The following is a 19347-nucleotide window of genomic DNA, read 5'->3' as shown; positions in this document are numbered from 1 at the left end:
CTTTTAATCACAACGAACCGGCGTTTCGAGCTATACAAGTGAGATAATTTGTGAAAATCAATATGATTTCCTAACCTAACCTAACGTGTTAAGTTTGAATGATAACGAAATATTTGAATACAAAATAAATAAACTTATTCAGTTGCAGAACATCGTAAATGAATCAATTTCATTCGGTTTCTGGAACATGCCTGTATATTGAGAACAAAATCGAGACAATTTTTGTTTTCTTTTGTATACTAAGTTCATATTGGACCGCCCTCGTATATTTATTCCTGTAACGTCTTTTCACTTAATTTTCTGTCTTTATTATAGTCTGATTTTCTTGAAGTAAAGTTACTAAAGTTGAAATGGAAATTTATAACACAAACTAAAGGGTTATAAATTTTCCTATGCCATTCGAACAATATTTAAACCTTTGTCAAATTCTACAAAACAGTTTTTAGATAATACCCCATACCTGTTTTGAGTCATACAATATTTGAATATAAATAAAACTTAAGAATCATGCACAAACTAAAACTCGTGCTGTATATATAAAACAAGAATTTCGGGGATTTCAATCACAAAAAAAAAAACAATTATTTTCATAAATTAATAAAGCAATATAACGTTTAATAATCAGAGGCAAACAAAAAGCTGTGGTAATTACGTGCTAATAGCGAAACAAAACAAATAATGAAAATCTCTACACTAAAGAAAGAGAAATAAATCGCCTGCGAAAATCCATGTAAATAATTTTTTTTTTTTGGATTGTTGTGGTTGAGACATAGTGCATACGCGCTTGATACTTTTGCCCACATGAGCTTTACAACGTACTTAGAATTTTGCAGTTGAAAAGCACAGCGTTTGCCGCGCAAAAACTGCCACTTGAACTCCATTTCTCCAATTCGAAAACAACGACTCACAAGCATAAGCGATATTTGTCTAATCATCACTTGCCAATATGTATGTATGTGTATTTGTATATATGTACTATGCTATTTGTTGCGCACCGGCAGATCGGCTCCAATGTTAGCATTCGTGCTGGTCGTGGTCAAGAATCGTTTGTAGCTTTGCCGCAAAACATCTTAACTCAAACCTACGGGCAGATACATCAGCTCGTGAAGCGTGTATAAAATCTCTGCGAACACGGTGTTGGCAGTTTAGTCATTCTTCTGCCGTGTGTGCCATCACAATCTGTGTGTTGTGATAATTAGCAAGTTCGTAGCTTAAATCTTTCGTTTAACTCTTATTTATTATTGAAAACTTTAGTGTGACTTTTGTACGAAATTATTGAAAATACAAAAATAAAAACGTAAGCGAGAATTGTCGTCAATGCCAATCTAATGAAGGTTTTCGTTTATTTTTGTAGATATATAAATTTACTGTAATAAACTGAAGTGAGAAGACTCGAAAGTATGAAAGTTTTTGTTGGATGCGCAATTATCGTGGTGGCCTCAGTATTTGCCACCGCATCAGCTGAAGCCGGTGAGTAATCTCTGCAGCATCGTTGCCAGTTAAAATATAAATTAATTTTTAAAGTTATTACAAAGTTTGTGTGTGTGTGTGTGTGTCTGTGTGAATTTCCGCATAATAAGCCATAAAACGAAGTGATATTTAAAAACTTCAGTCTTTTAAATTTTAAATTCTTGAATTATTTTCTTTTAGTATTCGCATTTCTCATTTCCATTACATCATCACCATTTTTGGGATTTACCAACGTTAGAGGCATTTCCTAAAGCTCTTGCGTTTGCGATTGCTGCTTTGTGCTCGTGTCAAGTTTAAAGTAAGCTCATCAAGTTCAAGTGTATTAACACTTATGAAATTAACATTGGCGTGTTAAGATAATTAAGACTTATTGATTATTAATCACTCATTGTTTCCGTGTATTTTATTAAAACTTGTTATATAGCATAAATGAACATCTCCATCATAATAATTAATAATAAAAAGCGCGACTTAAAATAAAATTGCTTACTTTTCAATAATAAAATTTAAAAATGAATTCATTAAATTTTTTGGTAAAACTTCATTATTTTTAATCGCTAAATTTTAAAGGCTGCTCATCCAATGGTTCATTATTATTACAATGACACCCAAGTCGTTAATTATGTAATTATTATTTTTGCTATTATTTTTAGGATTGCAAATCATGCATTAAAAAGACAATTGAATTAACATTTCAATTAATTTTTTTTTTATTTTGTTGTCCCGAAAATCATTCATTCTCTAATCCCAAATACCGGATTGAAAAATAAAAATTTTAATTCCAAGTTTATAATTAAAAATTAAAAAAAAGTTTTTTTTGAATTTACATTTTTTCGCGCTTACGTACTGCGTGTTTTACCATTTTGAACTATAGTTCACACAGAGCCATTATATACAATACTCTAGAGCAGTGGTCGGAAAACATACACATTCACACCATTTATATTCTATCAATTCTAACTTTGGTTTAATTAAATATTGAATTTTAAATTTTTCATTAAAATTTACATTTTTAATTTTAAATTCCGATTTTGGAAAATTAGCAATTAAATTTTAAATTTTTTATCCCAAACTGGATCTAAAAATATAATTTTAATTCCAAAGTATTTAAATTAAAAAATTGTCAACCCTGGTTACTTGTAAAATAATCAAATTCAACATAGTTTAAATTTAATGTCTTATTTACATTCAATTATATTGTTTCAATTGGAAATATGTAAATATGTAAATATTTTCTTTTTTGCCTTTTTGTTTCATATTTTGATTTGAATAATAATTTTTTATTTGTTATTCCACTGTTTAAATTAAAAATAATAATTTATCGATTTTTAATTCTGATTTTGGGATTACAAATTATATTCTCAATTTGTAAATTCGATTTTTCAATTAAGAATTAAATTTTTAACTAGAAAATTCGAATCCAGATTATCATATTTGTAATATATTATTATTAAAATTATTTTTTCCCACTCACCAAGCCTTTTGTGTTGTAGATGCCTTTAATAATGGAAAAACCTTGTTCATTTAATTTTTCAATCAATAATATTGTCATGATCTCGATAATGAACGATGACAAGAAATAATTGTTGTAATAACAACAAAAATTATACGATTTTTTGCGATAACAGGCTTCAAATGGCTAAGCTTCATCATTGAATTCGCTGCAACTGCTCACTTCAAGGTTCGTTAGTCAGATTCACGGCCCGTATTTATTTGCGCACACACTTTACGACATTTCTTGCCGGTTTTTATTTAACTCTTGCTGTACCGTTAGATTATTTTATTGCATAGAGCTTTTCGGATAAGGCGATCAATTTTATACGGTGCTAGGATGGATTATAACTTAAATGATGACCTTTAAAAAACCGTCATTTGGCGTTATCTCGAGAGAATAAGACAAAGCATATTTAATTAATGAATAAAAAAAATTTATATTTACAGAACTTAATTTACTTTAATAAGCGGTGATTCATCTTGAAAAATTTTGAATTACTTTAATCCCGTAGCTGATCTCCAGGATTACCTCCGACAAAATGTGTCGGTCGGGGAGGAAGACTTTTCTGAGTTAAATTTTCTCAATTTCAAAATCCGGAAAATATATTAATATAATATTACAATAAATACAGCTAATAATCTAAGGCAAAATAAAAAAATTTGTTTTGACTGTTGCTTCTAAAAAAAATCGTTTCTTGTAAAAAAAATTTACACTTCAGAGTGTATAAAAATCAAAATCATTGTCAAAAAACTTATTTCTTCAATCATTACCTGAAAAATATATTTAAAAAAGTTGTGTGAAAATATCAACGACTCTGAAAAGAGTAGACGTTACACGTTATGAGTCATTAAAAATATACTTTTGAGCTGCACCGCAATTTTTACTCTTTATTGATATTCTTAGGCAAAACTTGTTACATAAATCTTACTGCTATTTATACTAACTAGTGTCTTTACTTATTACTAGCAGTTGTGTACTTATAACATTTCGTTGTTGTTTTGATACATTCTGTTCATTTAGGGAAAATCTTGTTTTGATGTTTGTTTGTTTACAATATTTTGGTGATATAAAGTGAAAAGTAACACGTTCCTTAATTGCGCGCTAAAACCAAATCGATAAATGATTTTTCCTTGGTTTATGTTTGTGTGATGTTTGATATCTAATGTCAATTAGTGTTTACAAAACGAAAGGTTTGTCTGTCAATTCTTTCCATGGAAGAAAAAAGGTAACAGCGATTTCCATTAAAGTCACGGCTACAAAAAAGTTAAAAAGTTTGTAAAAGGGGTTTGTTTGGAGAGTCTACTTTATCACAAACACAAGTATTTGAGTGGCACAAAGCATTCAGTAAAGTTCATTAAGTCATTGAAAACTTGCCTCATGCGAGTCGTCCCTCTGTCTCTGCGAATGACAATAACATCGAAAAAGTTAAAAAAAAAACAGCTGTTGGTATCAGAGAGATAACAGAATATCTCAACATCTCATATGGATGAACTCAACATATTTTGGTTGTGATTGACTTTTTGGCCAAACACGAAACGTGAGTCATCACTCAGCCACTATATTCGCCAGATTTGGCTCTCTGTGACTTTTTTTCGGCTGTCGAAACTGAAAAATCCGCTTCGGGGAACGTGTCATGAGTCCAATGACCCAATAAAAGAATTCGCCTAACAAATTGTGCGCGTCGTAAACAAACAGCTACCAAATACATTATTTGATACATATACGATATGGAAGTCACGAACATTAAAATGCTGTACTAACCCAACAAAAGTTTTTTATTGATTCCTTTTGCGCGCGCAGTTTTTCGCTTACATCAGAAATATTACCCTTAGTACTAATATATAATATTATATTTTAAATTCTTACTCCTATAAAGAAAACATCTCATCTGTCATGTCAGACAAAAATATATTTTTCATAAACTTACTTCATGATTATCGCTCACCTTAATGCATATATAGGTATAAAAATGTATGTACGACTGTAAAGGGGCGTAATCAACACGTCGTTCACGAGTTAATCGTCAATCACATTGACTAAGTTTTATTACAAACTTGAAAATCTAGTCAACGATTATTTAGAAAACATTAAAATTGATTCAAAGTAATATGAAGCATTTCAGCGAATAAATTCAATGAATTTGCAATAACAGAAAACCGCTCCAAAGCACATGTAAAATATAAAAAATCGTTTTCCATTGATATAAAATATTTACTTACATATACACATACATTCTCCTATCATTCTTCAGAATCAAAACTGTGTGTAATGAGAAGTTCGCTCAGTCTCATTTAAGTACCTGCTTCTATATGCCGCTGTTTATATTAAAGTGCAAATAAAACCGTAAACTACTGAAGATTCTTACAAATGTTTGCAAAGAATAAAAACTAAAAAAAATAAAAAAAATGCTGAAACAACAAACAAGCTTTCTATATCCCATGAACTTTTCTGCGATGCTACGAGCAAGACAAGAAGACCGAGACCAAATTTCGAGAGCTTAGAAAGTTTGAAAATCATTAAAAAGTCAAGAAAAAAATCGTCGATCGTTTTGCGCTGGACTACTTTTGCCACTAAAGCACACCAAGCGTTTATTTCAGTAAATCTAAATTATAAGATTTTCACATTTTCTTTTGCTTCTTAATTTGCCGTTTTTTGTTTATAGCAAACAATATAATTTGTATTTGTTGTATTTTACTTTGTGTGTATTTGTTGCCAAAACGAAATAGAATAAATTAACCATAGCGCAAAAAACAATAAAAACATAAAAATATTGCAATCAAAGCAAAGTAGCTTAACTAAAAACAAAAAAAAAAAAGAACAAACCAAGCACAAAAGCAAACTTTGTATAAACACACACTGATGTACATGTAAATAAAAAACCCCCACACGGATGCATGAATTTGAAACGAATGTGGCTTTCTATGTTAGACTGCGAAAGCTGTTCAGCCGGTAGTGGATTTAGCAAAATACCGCGTTAAAAATGCTCGAAATTTGTATACAAATGCTACATTTATAATAAAAATAATTGACGGCACATGGCATCCATATAAGCTGCCATTTATTATGAAAATACGAGGTTTTTGTATTAAAATAAAAATATATCTAATAATAAATGTAATATTTTGAAAAATAAAAGTGATAACAATTATATTTCTTGTTTACAGATGCTGGCTTTTTTATACCGAAGGCGTTTTACACGCTCGATGCTGAGGGTCACAAAACACAGCCTCATCCTGTGAGTCCACATGTGAGTATATGCCATTAAATACTTAGTATTAAGTTACGTTAGGTTAAGTTAGGATTCGGGGCCGATTCTTGCATCAGCGATCACGTAGATTTTATTTGAACATTTGAAACACGGATCCTTTGTGATGCCAAAACTTCTACCTTTAGATCAAAAGACTTTCATCTATCGACCAAGCGCCTTGAAAATATTACAAAACTCTTGAGATGACAAATATTGATCCGAACTAATTCGCTCGGCTCGCTGAAGTTAAGATAACCAAAATGTTTAACCTCCGATATCTCTAGATATCTATGACTATTGGTTTTTGTTCGGTTAAAACCATCGAAGCCAAGTCAAGTACAAGACTGAAAAAGGACAGCGGAGCTCCGACTTTTTGCTAGTCTGAAGATATCGAGATCAGAATGCGCTTGCTTTCTTGCAAGCTTATTAGACTTGTAGTCCTCAGCGCTACCATATTATTTGGGGAAGTTCCTTGTCCGTCATTTAAAAAGGGTTACTGTAATAAAACCACCTAAATATTGATCTAATAAAATCAGCTGTTTCGTTAAGTTTCTATTATCTATTAGAGCGAACGACGCTATTACAAAAGCTCTGAAGAATGAAGCAATGAAATGCCTTTAGTCATTCGGAACTGATAAAAATCCTTTAAAATACATCGCCAATTGTCGAATAAGATCGTCTAAATATCTAACTACTTGTAGGATGTTAGCACCATGGTATTATCATATAACTACTCGTATTCTGTTAGTTTTGTAACCTTTAACTGGAATACTCCACATTAATCTAACTCATTAAACATTTCATTAAATTATATTGAAATTAATGTATTCTTCTCCACAGACTGCTCAGTATTTGCACCGCTTGCGACGACAAACTTTTAGTTCCTCATCATCTTCGTCGTCTTCATACTCGTCATCTGGTAATGGACGTCCTATTGTTTTTGGACATGTTAGTACAACCTCAACCAATCCAAGTGGAACCGTGAGGTAAGAAAAATCAAGTTGATTGGGAAATATAGATTGGGAAATATTTATAGAAAGTACTGATTGGATATTTTGATTTGACAACATCTTTTCAATAATAGCTGGTATTTTTTTGCTAATAATAATAAAAAGTAGTCTACCGAAATTAAACCACGTGATCAAGGTGCCAATTGATAGGTACTGCTGGAATCTCTTAGCTCTTTTATATTGACGTGAGCAGCAAAAATTGTGGACAATCATTTAAAAATATAAAAAAAAATTAAAAAAATAAGATAGCAGAGGATCTCAACATCTTTTATGCATCAATTCAACACATTTTTGTTAATGTTTTGCGTATAAAGCGTGTCAATGCTAGGCTCGTACCAGATGACCTGAATCTTCTGTAAAAAGGATTCGAGTAGAGGTCGCAAAAGAGATGCTTAACAACGTTGCTGAATACCATATATTCATCGAACGCATCATTTGATAGGTTAATGAATATGACGTTGAAACTTTTCAAAAATCTAGTGAATGACGCTCCACAAATGAGCTGAACCCGAAAAAATCAAAATTCGCTGAAGGCACTGAAGAGTTCGGACAACTGGAATAAGCGATAATAAAGATTTGTGAAGAGATAAAGATTTATGAAAATATATATTATTTTGTCAGTCCGGATATGTTTTTACGTTATGCATACGTTTAACTAATGTTTATGGCTGTATATGGAACCTTATTCATATTCGTACTGCTGTTGTTTTAGACAATTTGAAAGACTCTAAATTAAAAATAAGACCTTTTAATTTTTTTTCTTAAATAATTAAGAAATATATTTTTGGCAAACATTTGAATTATTTTTTCCATTTTATATATTCCTCAGCATATTAAACCGCTTTGGCGACGACGGCAGTTCATCAACAAGTTCACACAGTTTACCCAATGGGGCTGTTCACTATCCCATGGGAAGTAGCAATGGATATAGCGACGACTACAATAATGGTCAATATGATAATAATAGCAACCAATATGATAACTATGATGACAATACAAACACTGGTAATTACAACAAGGTACCACATTATTCATCGGTCTCTGCCTCTTCATCGTTGCAATCCAACGGCGGTCCGGTCGTCTTCAAAACCGAACAGTCGGTGACATCGAACAAGGCAAAAGCTAAGTATGTGCTACCTCGTATCTTAAATTCTCAAGTTGACTTAATAAAAAATATACATTTTCTTTTATAAAGTGTTCAGAATCGTTTCGGCGGTGATGACACACCTCAAACGGTCAGCAAAACAGTATCCACTACCGGTTACATTGACGAGAAGGGCGTTGTACATTCCAAGACAACTACCTCAAAAAATTAACTTAATTTAATTGGATTTTTAATGTACACGTAGTATTTTTTTATTCACAAAAATTTTGTTTGCAATAAAATAGATTTATTCTAAAAACTTTTAATTGTAGCAAATATATTTTATATCTGCGGAAGGATCTATTTATTTATTATATGTCCAAAGACAGGTTTTGTTTTTGACTATTTTATAAATAATAAATATACAACAAAATAGAGGATGAGCTGTCATCGTTTAAAATTTTGCTATTTTTAATAAAACTTGTGCTTAAAGTGGACACCAAATAATATTTTTTTAAATAGTCGAAATAAATGGTCACCAAGAATATAAGGGATTTAAGAATAAATTATTTTCAGAATTTCTCATAAAAATTAGAAGCGATGCGTAACAAGCTTTAGTTTAAGGTTTTGTGAATATGAATAGCTGTAAGTCCTAGGGTCCAAAGTCGAAGGGGTCCAAATAAGGTAGAATAGAATTATAAATACATTGCTTAACTCTGCGGTGGTCCGCTATCCCAATAGAAGTGATAGCTTTGCTTCAAAAGACCAAGTTTGTCATATCCTACAAGAAATATTGGACATTATAAAGCTGTGGTCGCAATGGGTATCGCGTTTGCTTACACCGGAATACAAGCGTAACCATGATCCCACTTCAAAATACTGTCTGACACTGTTTAAGCGCAATTCGAATGAGTTTCAGCGTCATTTTACGATGGTTGACGAAATATATATGCAGTAGTACACTAATAACAAGAGGGTTCACAAAATATAATTGTCGTCGACTAGTTGGAGAACGGTGAAATGAGCACAGGGCTGTACTATGCAGAATTATTGCGCCGATTTTCAGAAAAAACGCCATTATTCTTCGAAGAGAAAAATGCTCTACCACTATGACGGCACATCTGCTTACTCCTCTAGCCATCCACACGGCTGAAATCTCTGATCGCGCTGTTGGGTAATTAACCGGTGACTTAACCGATAAGTGGCTTGCAGGGATGGTAGCCTTAAAATCATCTCTTCATTCTTGGCTGGGTTGCGCGCATGTGGTTTCAAATTTGTAACCGCAGGCAATTTTTAAAATAATATACAAATTATTAAATGTAACTATTTTGTACACTTTAATTTGGTGTTGGATGCGTTAGAAAGAATGTTAAGAAAATATTTACAATTAGTTAAGAATTTTTAATGCTTTAAAATGCCGGCAGCATATAACCTTAGTTATTCATACATGCAGCCGTAATTCAGATGGTTTGACGTCAGGATTTTTTTTGCTTAGATGTATATGCATTATAAAATTAAAAGTAAAGTTTTCCATACAAGAACTTGATTTTAATCGGTCAGTTCGTTTGACAGCTATACGAGTGCGAAAAATTTCAGATCGATATCTCAAAAACTGTTCGTGTATATACAGGAGAACAGACGAACAGTCGGATAGGGCTAAATCGACTATATCCGCCGATCATTTATATATATTTTTTATAGGGTCTCTGACGTTTCCTTCTGGGTGTTAAAAACAAACTTCCCGGCAAACTTAACTGGGTATAATAAAAGCGTATACAAGCCGTAACATATATTTGTACAATATGCAGTCAATCTTTATTATACCCACAGCGTTGGCTGTCACCAGAATTTATAATATGTATGTACATATATAAGTTTGATAAAATGTTGAATTGAGTCAATAAAATTATAAAAATACAAGCAGCGTTAATAACGCAGTATACGTATAAACAAATTACGTAAAAAAATTAATTAACACCACGCGTAGAAAAGTCCATGGATAAGACTTATGGAGTTAACCGAAAAAGCAGTTAAACAGCTTATAGACGCCGCTTTCGATTTTTTCAGGTATTTGTTAAGTCTATTATTAAAATATTTAGAAATGTTTTTTTTTGTTTTTGTTTTTTGTTGATTTTGAACAGATGGTACACTCATTTGGTGGAAGAAATATTTTATATAAGAAGCCTACGACGCATAAAACTGCCTATAATATTCTTACATCTTATTAACATGTTATGGATATTGTTACACATATGTATATATATTTTTTTATTTAAAGAATTGTCTTCAAATACTCGTCTTGAAATACTTACAATTCTTTGAGATAACCTCTTATGGCCTTATCAAAGTTCGGTTGGGTCATAAGAGTGGCCATCATAAGTATTATACATGCACCTCTTTTCATATGGACTAGTCAGCGGTTGGGTGCTTCTAGAGGCTAATCCATATTCATTGTGAGATAAAATAACAAATATAAATTATGACAATATAATATCAATAATTAAAATAATAATTTTGGAGCATTGGATCTGTACTACTTTGTGCGTCATAAAGTACTCAAGTAGCCGCGAATGCCTCACTTAACCAGAAATAGTCGATGCACATGATTTCTAAAAATACATTTCCATATAAACTCATGAATTAACAACTATTTTTTAATTATTGTAGCAATTACTTGTAAATCATCAAACCCCAGTTCCCCACTGCCACGAAGCCTATTTTGCAGACCTCGCGAAAATGGGATACGGAGACGGAGATGCTTACTTTTATTATAGGTGGTTAGCAGAATGACCTGGATCTACTACTAAAGGGTGTTTTTTAGACATGTGGTTTTCAAGAATAAATGAAACGCATATAACTTAATGTTATGTTCAATAATTTAACTTTATTATAAAGATAATGATCTCGGACAAGTGACCGCCTCGACTGGCTCGACTAAGTTCCAGCCGAGCGGTCAAATTTTCGTTCACTTTTTGCAGCGATTAGGGCCGTACACGTCAATCTCTCGACTTCACAAAACCCCACAGAAAGTAGTTTAGCGGTATTAAATCGCGTATAGTTATAATGCGCATACCAAAAGTTTCCTTCTATAAATTGATTGCTTCGCTGGCTGTATGGCATGTAGAGCCATCTTGTTGGAACGAAATGTTGTCATTTATCAACATTTCCCTTTGCTAATAGAGCACACCAAACAGTGACTTTTTGAGGATGTAACGGCGTTGCAACAGTGGCTTGTTTTTATGATATATGTATATGATTTCCAAAAAAAAAAGGCTAAAAACTTGCCAATTACTTTAGGCTCTTTGGATGATTTTCTTTACATTCAGCGATAGTAAAGTAGTTGTGCTTGGCATTATCTGGATACTGTCCGATGGGTGTTGAGGCAAAAAATATTATTGGGCCAAAGATATATGAATGAGGAAAATATCTTGATACTTTCTCCTCCACTGTCCAGCTTTCTTCTCTAGACTTTGAAATTTCTTTCAGTTGAAAACAATTAATAATTATCAACCATTTAAATTTTTTCATTAAAACATAATTTAAAAAAAAATACAAATTTAACAACCAATTTTGCTAAAATGGTTCATAAACTTCATAAACTTAAACGCTAAAGAAACCTATGAACAACGCTTACAAAAATCAACAAAAGCGCAGTTATGCTCTTTATGCCAGCACCATTTCGCCTCTCTAGGTACTGTAGTAGCTTTGGCAGGTGCATATTTGCCCACTTAAGATTCGTTTCGACATTAGCAACCGCGTCGTGAAGTATTGAAATAGAAGAACCGAAATGTAAGCTGTGCGCCTCCACGAAATCCTCCAGCAACTTTTGCTGCTTTGGCGTGGTTAAGTAGTTCGCGATGTCATGAATTAAGTTAGCAAGGTTCGACCAGCCACCAATTCTGAAGCAAAATGAGACATTAATGAAAATATATATCGCTTTAAAGCATCCTAAAATAAATACCTGACTACCAAGTGGTCAATAGTAGTGGTGATCATAATGAGGATAGCTTCCACATTTTCGGGATTCTGTTTATACATTTCCGTTATACTCATACTGGTATATTCACTTGGTATATCACCGCTGAGTATTCTGATGTATTGAGTTTCATGGAAAAATCGCGTACAGCTCATTGCTCGCATGAGCTTCTGTTTTTCACTAATCACTTTCTCATTTCGGAACCATTCGTTGAGGATTCCATAATAGGTCAGTTGGCTATCCCTTATGGCATTACAATAGAGTGTTTCACGAAAATCTGGTGTCGGCTTAGAGCCAGTTGCTTTTAAAGCATCGAAGTGCTGCTGCGCTTCACGATCACATTCGAACAAATGAAATTTACATGCCCAGCTGATGACCTTATTGCGATTGTAAATGTCGAGTACTGTGTCATTGCTTCGTGTAAAGCCCAAATGTTTATATATATTAGACATAATATCTTGCAAGTATTTCACAAACAACTTTTGTTGTTCTAATGTCAAGCGTTGCGCTACGCGTTGCAAGTTCGAAAAAAATGCATACCAAGGCAAATATTCGGTTTCATACGTCAGGTATTCCGTAAATTCAAATACCTTATCGTAGCCCAACATGCCGACGCGTGCAAAATTGAATAAATCATCGATCAGTTGTGCGCGATTTATGATTGGTATGCCGCTGTGGTTTATTGTGGATAGCGCCGTTTTAAGCTGCCACAATAAGGTTTTGTCATAGAACACACGATAATAATTCGACTGTTGTAGATTGAAGAGTATCCATTTGTAAGGTTTGTCAAAAATTAAAGACAGGTCGCTGTCTTTTTGAATGTAAATACGTGCTGTCAGGTTATCAAATTGGCGCTCATTGTCAGTGGTATAGGTAAGTGGTATAGTATATGTGAGTATGTCAGTCTTAGCATCACGCGGATCCAGCAAAAAACGCTTTTGAGTTAGATTGATTCGACCTACAGCAATGACATTGACAAACAGCACTGGATATCCGACTTGTTCGGTCCAATCTGAGAAGAACTGTTCCAAATGAACTTGCGGCAAGGAAGGCCAATAGTTTTTCAAGTGTTCAAAGAGATATTCTGGTTTGGTGTTTTTCAAATGACTGCCAAGCATAAAAGTGATTGTAACGTATTTTTTTAGTAGAATATAGTAATATAATAAATGTAAATAGTTATAAGACATTTAAAAACTAAATAAAATATAAGTATTGACCAACATATTATAACGTATATATATACGTTGATAATATCGTATGCGCATACAAATTATTTGACGCACCTAAAATTCGCTGTCACTGTAAATTTGTTTACTTAAATTGGTATGTTTAGGTTTCTAGAATATATTAATGGTGAGGTTTGTAAATATTCGGAAGTGTTGGAAGAAAAAATCAACAGCTTCAAGTGCTTTGCTTTTTGCGACGCATTTTCTCAATACTGTTTTACATATTGTATATCTATCCGAATACGAGCAAACTTTTGCAGGTTTTTTACTCATGAAAAATCTGCTTAAGGGATACATTAGCCATTTGCAGTTGGCTTAAAAGTTGCAGGTTCCATGCGAGGCTTATAACATAACAAGAGTTAGGAAAATTGGAATAAACATTGGCATGCTAATATAGGCTCAGGAGCCTATTTTGAAGGTAATAATAAAGTATCAAAATACATAAAAATATATTTTTTTGTTAACAGTCCGGGTCAAGTTTGGTCACATGTTAACTAATTGGACATCAAATTACTTCATTGCGTATCTTAAGTTTAGATGCTGGTAAATTATCTCTATCAATAAGGCTAGAATAATGAAATTATGTATACTCTGCATCTTTGAAAAACTTACTATTCTTTGAGGTAGGCGCGAATGGCGTTATCAAAATTATTGACTCCCATAAGATTCGCCATCATACGCAGAATAGCGGCGCCTTTCGCATAAGCGATGCTGCTAAATTTATGTCCGATTTCTTGTGGGGTGTTTATACTTGTGGCTAGACTGGTCATCGGTTGAGTGGCGTTTGTAGCGTCTATCTCAAATATCAAATGAATTTGATTTACAACAAATTGTTGATCTAACTGATACTCCGGATATAGCTATCAGATCATAAAAAATATATATGTAAGAATGCGCATGAGTGTTTGCCGGGAGTCATATAAAATAATCCCAAAATAAAGCATTTATGATGCGTACCTTGTTCGCCAAAAAGTATTGATAGTAGCGTGCAAATCCCTCATTTAACCAGAAGTAACTCCACCATTCCATTGTCACACTATTGCCGAACCACATGTGCGCTGTCTCATGCACTATTATGGTGAGCGTGTACTCTTTGTTTGACCAGCCATCAGTGTAGCCAGGTTGGTTTACTAGCACATCGTCCCTAAATATTTATCATGTGATTATTAGACACGAAGGTATTAGATACTTATATACATATGTGCCCTTAATCACTTACTTATATATAATTAAACCCCAATTTTCCATTCCATTATGTGGAAATTTCGGTGATCCAGCAAGTTGCATCAGAGGCAGTCCTAATTGCTTGTATGGTTGTCGGGTGTATTCGTCGTAAGCTTTGATAGCTCGCTCCGCCACTTCGTAAGCAAAGAGCGTATAATTTTGATATTCTGCACGCGTAATTACTTTAAGATCATCACTGCCATATTGTTCGTGTTCTGAGAGGAGAAACGCAAATAAATATGTGGACATTGGTGGCGTCGCAGCAAATATGTCCAAGTAACGGTCAGCGCTGGAATTGAGAGCATATGACATATAATTGAATTGTTATTTAGAAATTGTTAAAAGTGCATTAAAATTTCTTAATTTTATATTATATATTGTATTATATAATATTATATATTCTGTATACGATATTCTATGTTCTCTATTCTAATATAGAATAAGACCTTATATACTTCACATTTTGTACTCTATAATGTACCTAATCTATAATATGTATTATATATAATATATTTTACATGCTCTATTTTACATTCTATGTTCCATATTCTCTACACAACTATGAAGTATGTATATCCTCAAGCACTCACCCATCTGGTATACTCTCTAATAACTCTGTATTGAACACAGTCTTGTATTTGGCTGGCCGACTCATTTCCAAGCGGAATGTCGCTTTGAAGGCGGGCTCGTCAAAGCAAGGAAATATGGAGCGTGCATCGATGCGCTGAGATTGTGTTACTCCGATCCATCTGTAATTTGATGCAACAAATTATGCTTTAAAGATTTAGATTAAGTTTTACGCACTTTTCCAAGCCGGTGTCGTCAGTGTAATTGGCGCGGAAAAATCCTTGCATACCATCACGTATTCGCCCCGTGTACATGAAGCGTAAGATGTATTTGTTGTACTGCGTTAGCTGATCTTTCAAAGGCACTGTTAACTTTTGTGTTATATCATCGAAGGTCAATTCATCTTTAGTAAATGTCTGTATGAGTTGAGCGGACTTGTTGTTGTTGTTGTACAGCCAAGCACCAGTTATTTCAATAAGATTTTTATGTAAAGTGATTTCCTGCGCTTTGCTGTAATGCAACGTTATGTTAACTTCACCATTAAAAGTGTATCGACGTGCTCCATCGCTGACCAAGAGATATGGTCTTAGCCAAATATCATATGCTACGGGCATAACATTCCTCCCTAAGCGATATGATAGTTCTGCGGCGTCAATAATGGCAGCGCTGCATCCCAGCAGCAGCAGAAACGTTTTTATTAGAATATTCATTAAATATACTGGTAAACACACATGCACTAATTATACGGTACAAATGATCAGCTTTAAACACAATATAGTAAAAATTAAATCAATTCTTAAATTAAAAAGCAAACAAAAGAAAATAATGAAAATTGTTGCGAAAAATCCCCTTTGCGCTAAACTGTTCACTCACAGTGTTAAATGTGTTCTGCAAGTTCTCTTATAATTCGCCACCTGTTTAATGGCCGGCTATAGCTGTTTAGCCGAGATAAATAGCAATCAACAAAAATAAACAACTGTATGCATGTTTATTTGCAAAAAAACAGTCCCGTCCATAAAAATAGTAAAGCAAGTGTTAAATACATATGTGTTAATAAATTAAAGCGGCTAAGTCGGTTTTGGCTTAAGTACATTTTTTCTCTCTTTCTCTTAAAAATCTGGGTGTACCCTTTCCTATATTTAATTACAATTTGAAGCTTCTGATTCTAAGCTATTGTTTATGATAGATTACAATGTCGAGCGTCGATAATAGATATCTCAAGGTATGTATGTGTGTTAACTTAAATCTAGTTAAGCTACTTTAACATATTTTATTATTTGAGTGAACTTATTTCATAAATTTTTTAGAATTTACAAATTTTATATAGTACCCAATAAACAAAAGTACCTTTATAGATGAAGGTCAAGATGGAATAGATAGATGGGTGTATATGTACCAAAAATAATATCATACAACATGCCGCGTTAACTATTAAAAAATTTGCAGGAATAAAAAGATACTTTTAGCCTCTTTTAAACGCACTTAACTTCATGCAATTAAGATTAAATTGAATCTGATTGTTTCACTTCCCAGTATACAAATCCCGAACCAATCAATGTATCCGGCTGAAACGAATAGTGCTTTTGAGATGTACCACTTTATGACTTAAACTTGTCAAAATCAGACTAGAACTGTTCAAGCCCCCGGAAAGCGAAAATGGGACTCCAGTTCCTATTGCGAACAATAAATCGAAAATTTCGGTCAATATGTGAGATTTATTATAGAAATTCGGAGAGAATTATTTTCAAATGATAGTATGCCTGCATGTCAGAAATGGGTTGAATCGGATCAATAATGCCTTTAGCTTCCATATGCCTAATAGAAAGATTTTTGAGCTTCCGACTGATTTTGCTTTATAAAACTAATTTATTAATAATATGTTCAGGGATATAATAAGATACAAATTTGATTATAACCCATTCACGATTTCGTTGAATAATGAATGTTGAATTCTTTTGTAATATTTTTTCATTATGAAGTTTTGCCAACACCTGAACGTATTTTTCCGACCTTGATTCTGGCAAGTTGCAAAAGTATGGAATGTTCGGTTACACCCAAACCTAGTCTTTCCTTTCTTGTTACCGATCAGTTTGTATGGCATCTATGTGCTATAGTGTCCAATCTGAAAAATTTGTTTGGAAATTGCGTCACTACCTTAGACAATATCCCAAGCCGAATTTCGTGAATATATCTCAACAAATGAAAAAGCATTTGAATCCGATTGTTCAGTTTGTATGTATGTATATGCTTTAGTGGTCCTATATAGGCATTTCCGACAAATTAGCAGCATTTTAGAGAGAAAAGCACGTATGCAAAATTTCAGATCGATATCTCAAAGACATAGGGACTGGTTCGTGTATATAAAGACAGAAGGGCAGACAGGCCGACACGGCTAAATCGACTCTGCTCGTTACGCTGACTATTTATTTAATATATATACTTCATTGGGACGTCTCCTTCTGGGTGTTGCAAACTTCGTAGCAATTAATATACCCCGTTTCGGTTATAAAAACCAAACGTTGTATTGAGTTTAATGGAACCTATTTTGAATAAATAGCAACTTTCAAAGATAATATAATGTCTATTTCATGCTATATACAAAAAGTTGGGTGATACCTCGTACAAAGGTGAAAGCTAATGTTGCTGAGGAAAGGAATTGACTTCAACGTCCACTCGTAATAGGCAATTAAATTTTCTGGGTAAGTTTAAAAATGTTTGAGTTTCTCTGTATGCAAAATAAAGGAGTACAGAACGGAATGTATAAATGCAAAAAAACGTTCATGTAGAAAACTTTTCCGATTTTTGTTTGCATGCCCTCCTTTTACCGTAAATCCCTCCAATATCAGTGTCTCCATTACGTCTTTGTTTTCTAATGTGGGTACAGTAAATAATGTTTTCAGTTGCTTACCTGGTTGTTGTCGCTTCTTTATTGCGCTTATTGTCTCATTAATATTTTCCTGCCATTTTTATGATAATTTCGGCAATAAAGAACCAAAGTACAAATAAACAAATTGTATAGCTATCGATGGTAGGTGATAAGCAGACCAATTTTTACAGACATACATATGTATGTATGTAGATCAGAATGTATCAAATTTGTTTGGATATAAGCAGTTTTTTAAGTGAGGTGTCTATTGTGCTAAAACTGTTAATTATCAGTAAGCAAATATTTAGAAATATATAAAGAGTTTTAGAGACTTTATTCGTATTTACGTGACATCACAATTTACGTTCAGTCGTTTGGGTATAGTGATTCTCACCTAGCATAAAGAGTTTAGTGGCTAACGTTTATATACAGAATCAAGGGTCACTATCCGTTATCCACTATCCGCTATGTATTACATTAATATGTAAACCTTGAATAAATTGACCAACCTCGCATGCCAATGATCTGTTGATTTCTTTTGAAATAACCCATCAAAAGAAGAAAGGGGAAGTCAAATCTGGGGATCTATTTTTAACATAACATATTTGATTCGCAGAGCAACATATTGTCATGCTGTTGAAACTTTTAAATATTGATTCTATTTTTACGCATATGTGGGCACAGCCAATAAGTCAACATACATCGACATTGCATTCCACTGAAATCGTCGCCGCCAGACAAAATAAAATCGATCCCATCTCAATTTGATTTCAGAAACCAGGTTCAGTTTTAGTCATTAAAGCGACTGTTCGCTTATTGTTTTTGCAGTGAAGCATTTATTGTTTAGAATTTTAGGATTGGATTGAAACTTAAGTATGTTCAAATTAAGAGACAAAGAGGTCGATCGCCCCACGTGATCTGTCGACGGCCATCTATCAACGTACTAACTGCACAGTATCAGTGTGATCTAGGCATGGAAATGGAACAAATACAGTTGTCAAAGAAGCAGAATTAAGCCCAGGAAATCCGAGACTTTTTAGTCGTATTTTCCAACTAGCGCCGTCGGCTTATGCTTCAAACAGTCACCGACATTCCTCTCTTCCGTACTTACTGCCAGTATCAAACCAAATTTTCAAAAGTCTGATACCAGCACCGTGCTTGTCCAAAATAATATACTGCCTC

General features: G+C 33.3%; 2 protein-coding genes across 3 annotated transcripts; one reads left to right on the top strand and one right to left on the bottom strand.

The window, feature by feature from the left end:
• Positions 1 to 1046: 1046 nt before the first annotated feature.
• On the top strand, positions 1047 to 8632 carry hui (hase und igel). 2 transcript variants are annotated; one of them, XM_036356831.2, is made up of 6 exons: positions 1047 to 1202; positions 1355 to 1470; positions 6130 to 6212; positions 7053 to 7198; positions 8052 to 8348; positions 8418 to 8632. In XM_036356831.2, exons 2-6 carry the CDS (start codon positions 1401 to 1403, stop codon positions 8536 to 8538), a joined length of 717 nt encoding a protein of 238 aa, XP_036212724.1. In that variant the 5' UTR covers positions 1047 to 1202; positions 1355 to 1400; the 3' UTR covers positions 8539 to 8632. The 2 variants fall into 2 exon arrangements, with proteins under 2 accessions (XP_036212724.1, XP_069962086.1); XM_070105985.1 differs by lacking the exons at positions 1047 to 1202; positions 1355 to 1470 and adding an exon at positions 5908 to 6041.
• A 2532-nt stretch (positions 8633 to 11164) lies between these two features.
• Positions 11165 to 16196, bottom strand: LOC106623423 (aminopeptidase Ey). The gene is made up of 7 exons (XM_014242940.3): positions 15537 to 16196; positions 15323 to 15481; positions 14728 to 15021; positions 14466 to 14652; positions 14121 to 14368; positions 12268 to 13389; positions 11165 to 12205 (listed from the first exon to the last, which is right to left on the bottom strand). Exons 1-7 carry the CDS (start codon positions 16007 to 16009, stop codon positions 11914 to 11916), a joined length of 2775 nt encoding a protein of 924 aa, XP_014098415.2. The 5' UTR covers positions 16010 to 16196; the 3' UTR covers positions 11165 to 11913.
• Between the last annotated feature and the right edge of the window lie 3151 nt (positions 16197 to 19347).

Source organism: Bactrocera oleae, chromosome 2, assembly GCF_042242935.1.
Source record: "Bactrocera oleae isolate idBacOlea1 chromosome 2, idBacOlea1, whole genome shotgun sequence".
NCBI lineage: Eukaryota > Metazoa > Arthropoda > Insecta > Diptera > Tephritidae > Bactrocera > Bactrocera oleae.
Note: the sequence above shows the minus strand (reverse complement) of the source record. Positions and strands in the feature narration are given on the sequence as shown.

What these genes read in the sequence shown, in the direction of transcription:
- hui (XM_036356831.2), top strand. Translation starts at nt 1,401, where the DNA reads ATGAAAGTTTTTGTTGGATGCGCAATTATCGTGGTGGCCTCAGTATTT. An exon ending in AATCCAAGTGGAACCGTGAG is followed by an intron (nt 7,199 to 8,051) that starts GTAAGAAAAATC and finishes TATATTCCTCAG; the next exon opens with CATATTAAACCGCTTTGGCG. An exon ending in TCGAACAAGGCAAAAGCTAA is followed by an intron (nt 8,349 to 8,417) that starts GTATGTGCTACC and finishes TCTTTTATAAAG; the next exon opens with TGTTCAGAATCGTTTCGGCG.
- LOC106623423 (XM_014242940.3), bottom strand. Translation starts at nt 16,009, where the DNA reads ATGAATATTCTAATAAAAACGTTTCTGCTGCTGCTGGGATGCAGCGCT. An exon ending in GACGACACCGGCTTGGAAAA is followed by an intron (nt 15,482 to 15,536) that starts GTGCGTAAAACT and finishes ATCAAATTACAG; the next exon opens with ATGGATCGGAGTAACACAAT. An exon ending in ATTGACCACTTGGTAGTCAG is followed by an intron (nt 12,206 to 12,267) that starts GTATTTATTTTA and finishes ATTTTGCTTCAG; the next exon opens with AATTGGTGGCTGGTCGAACC.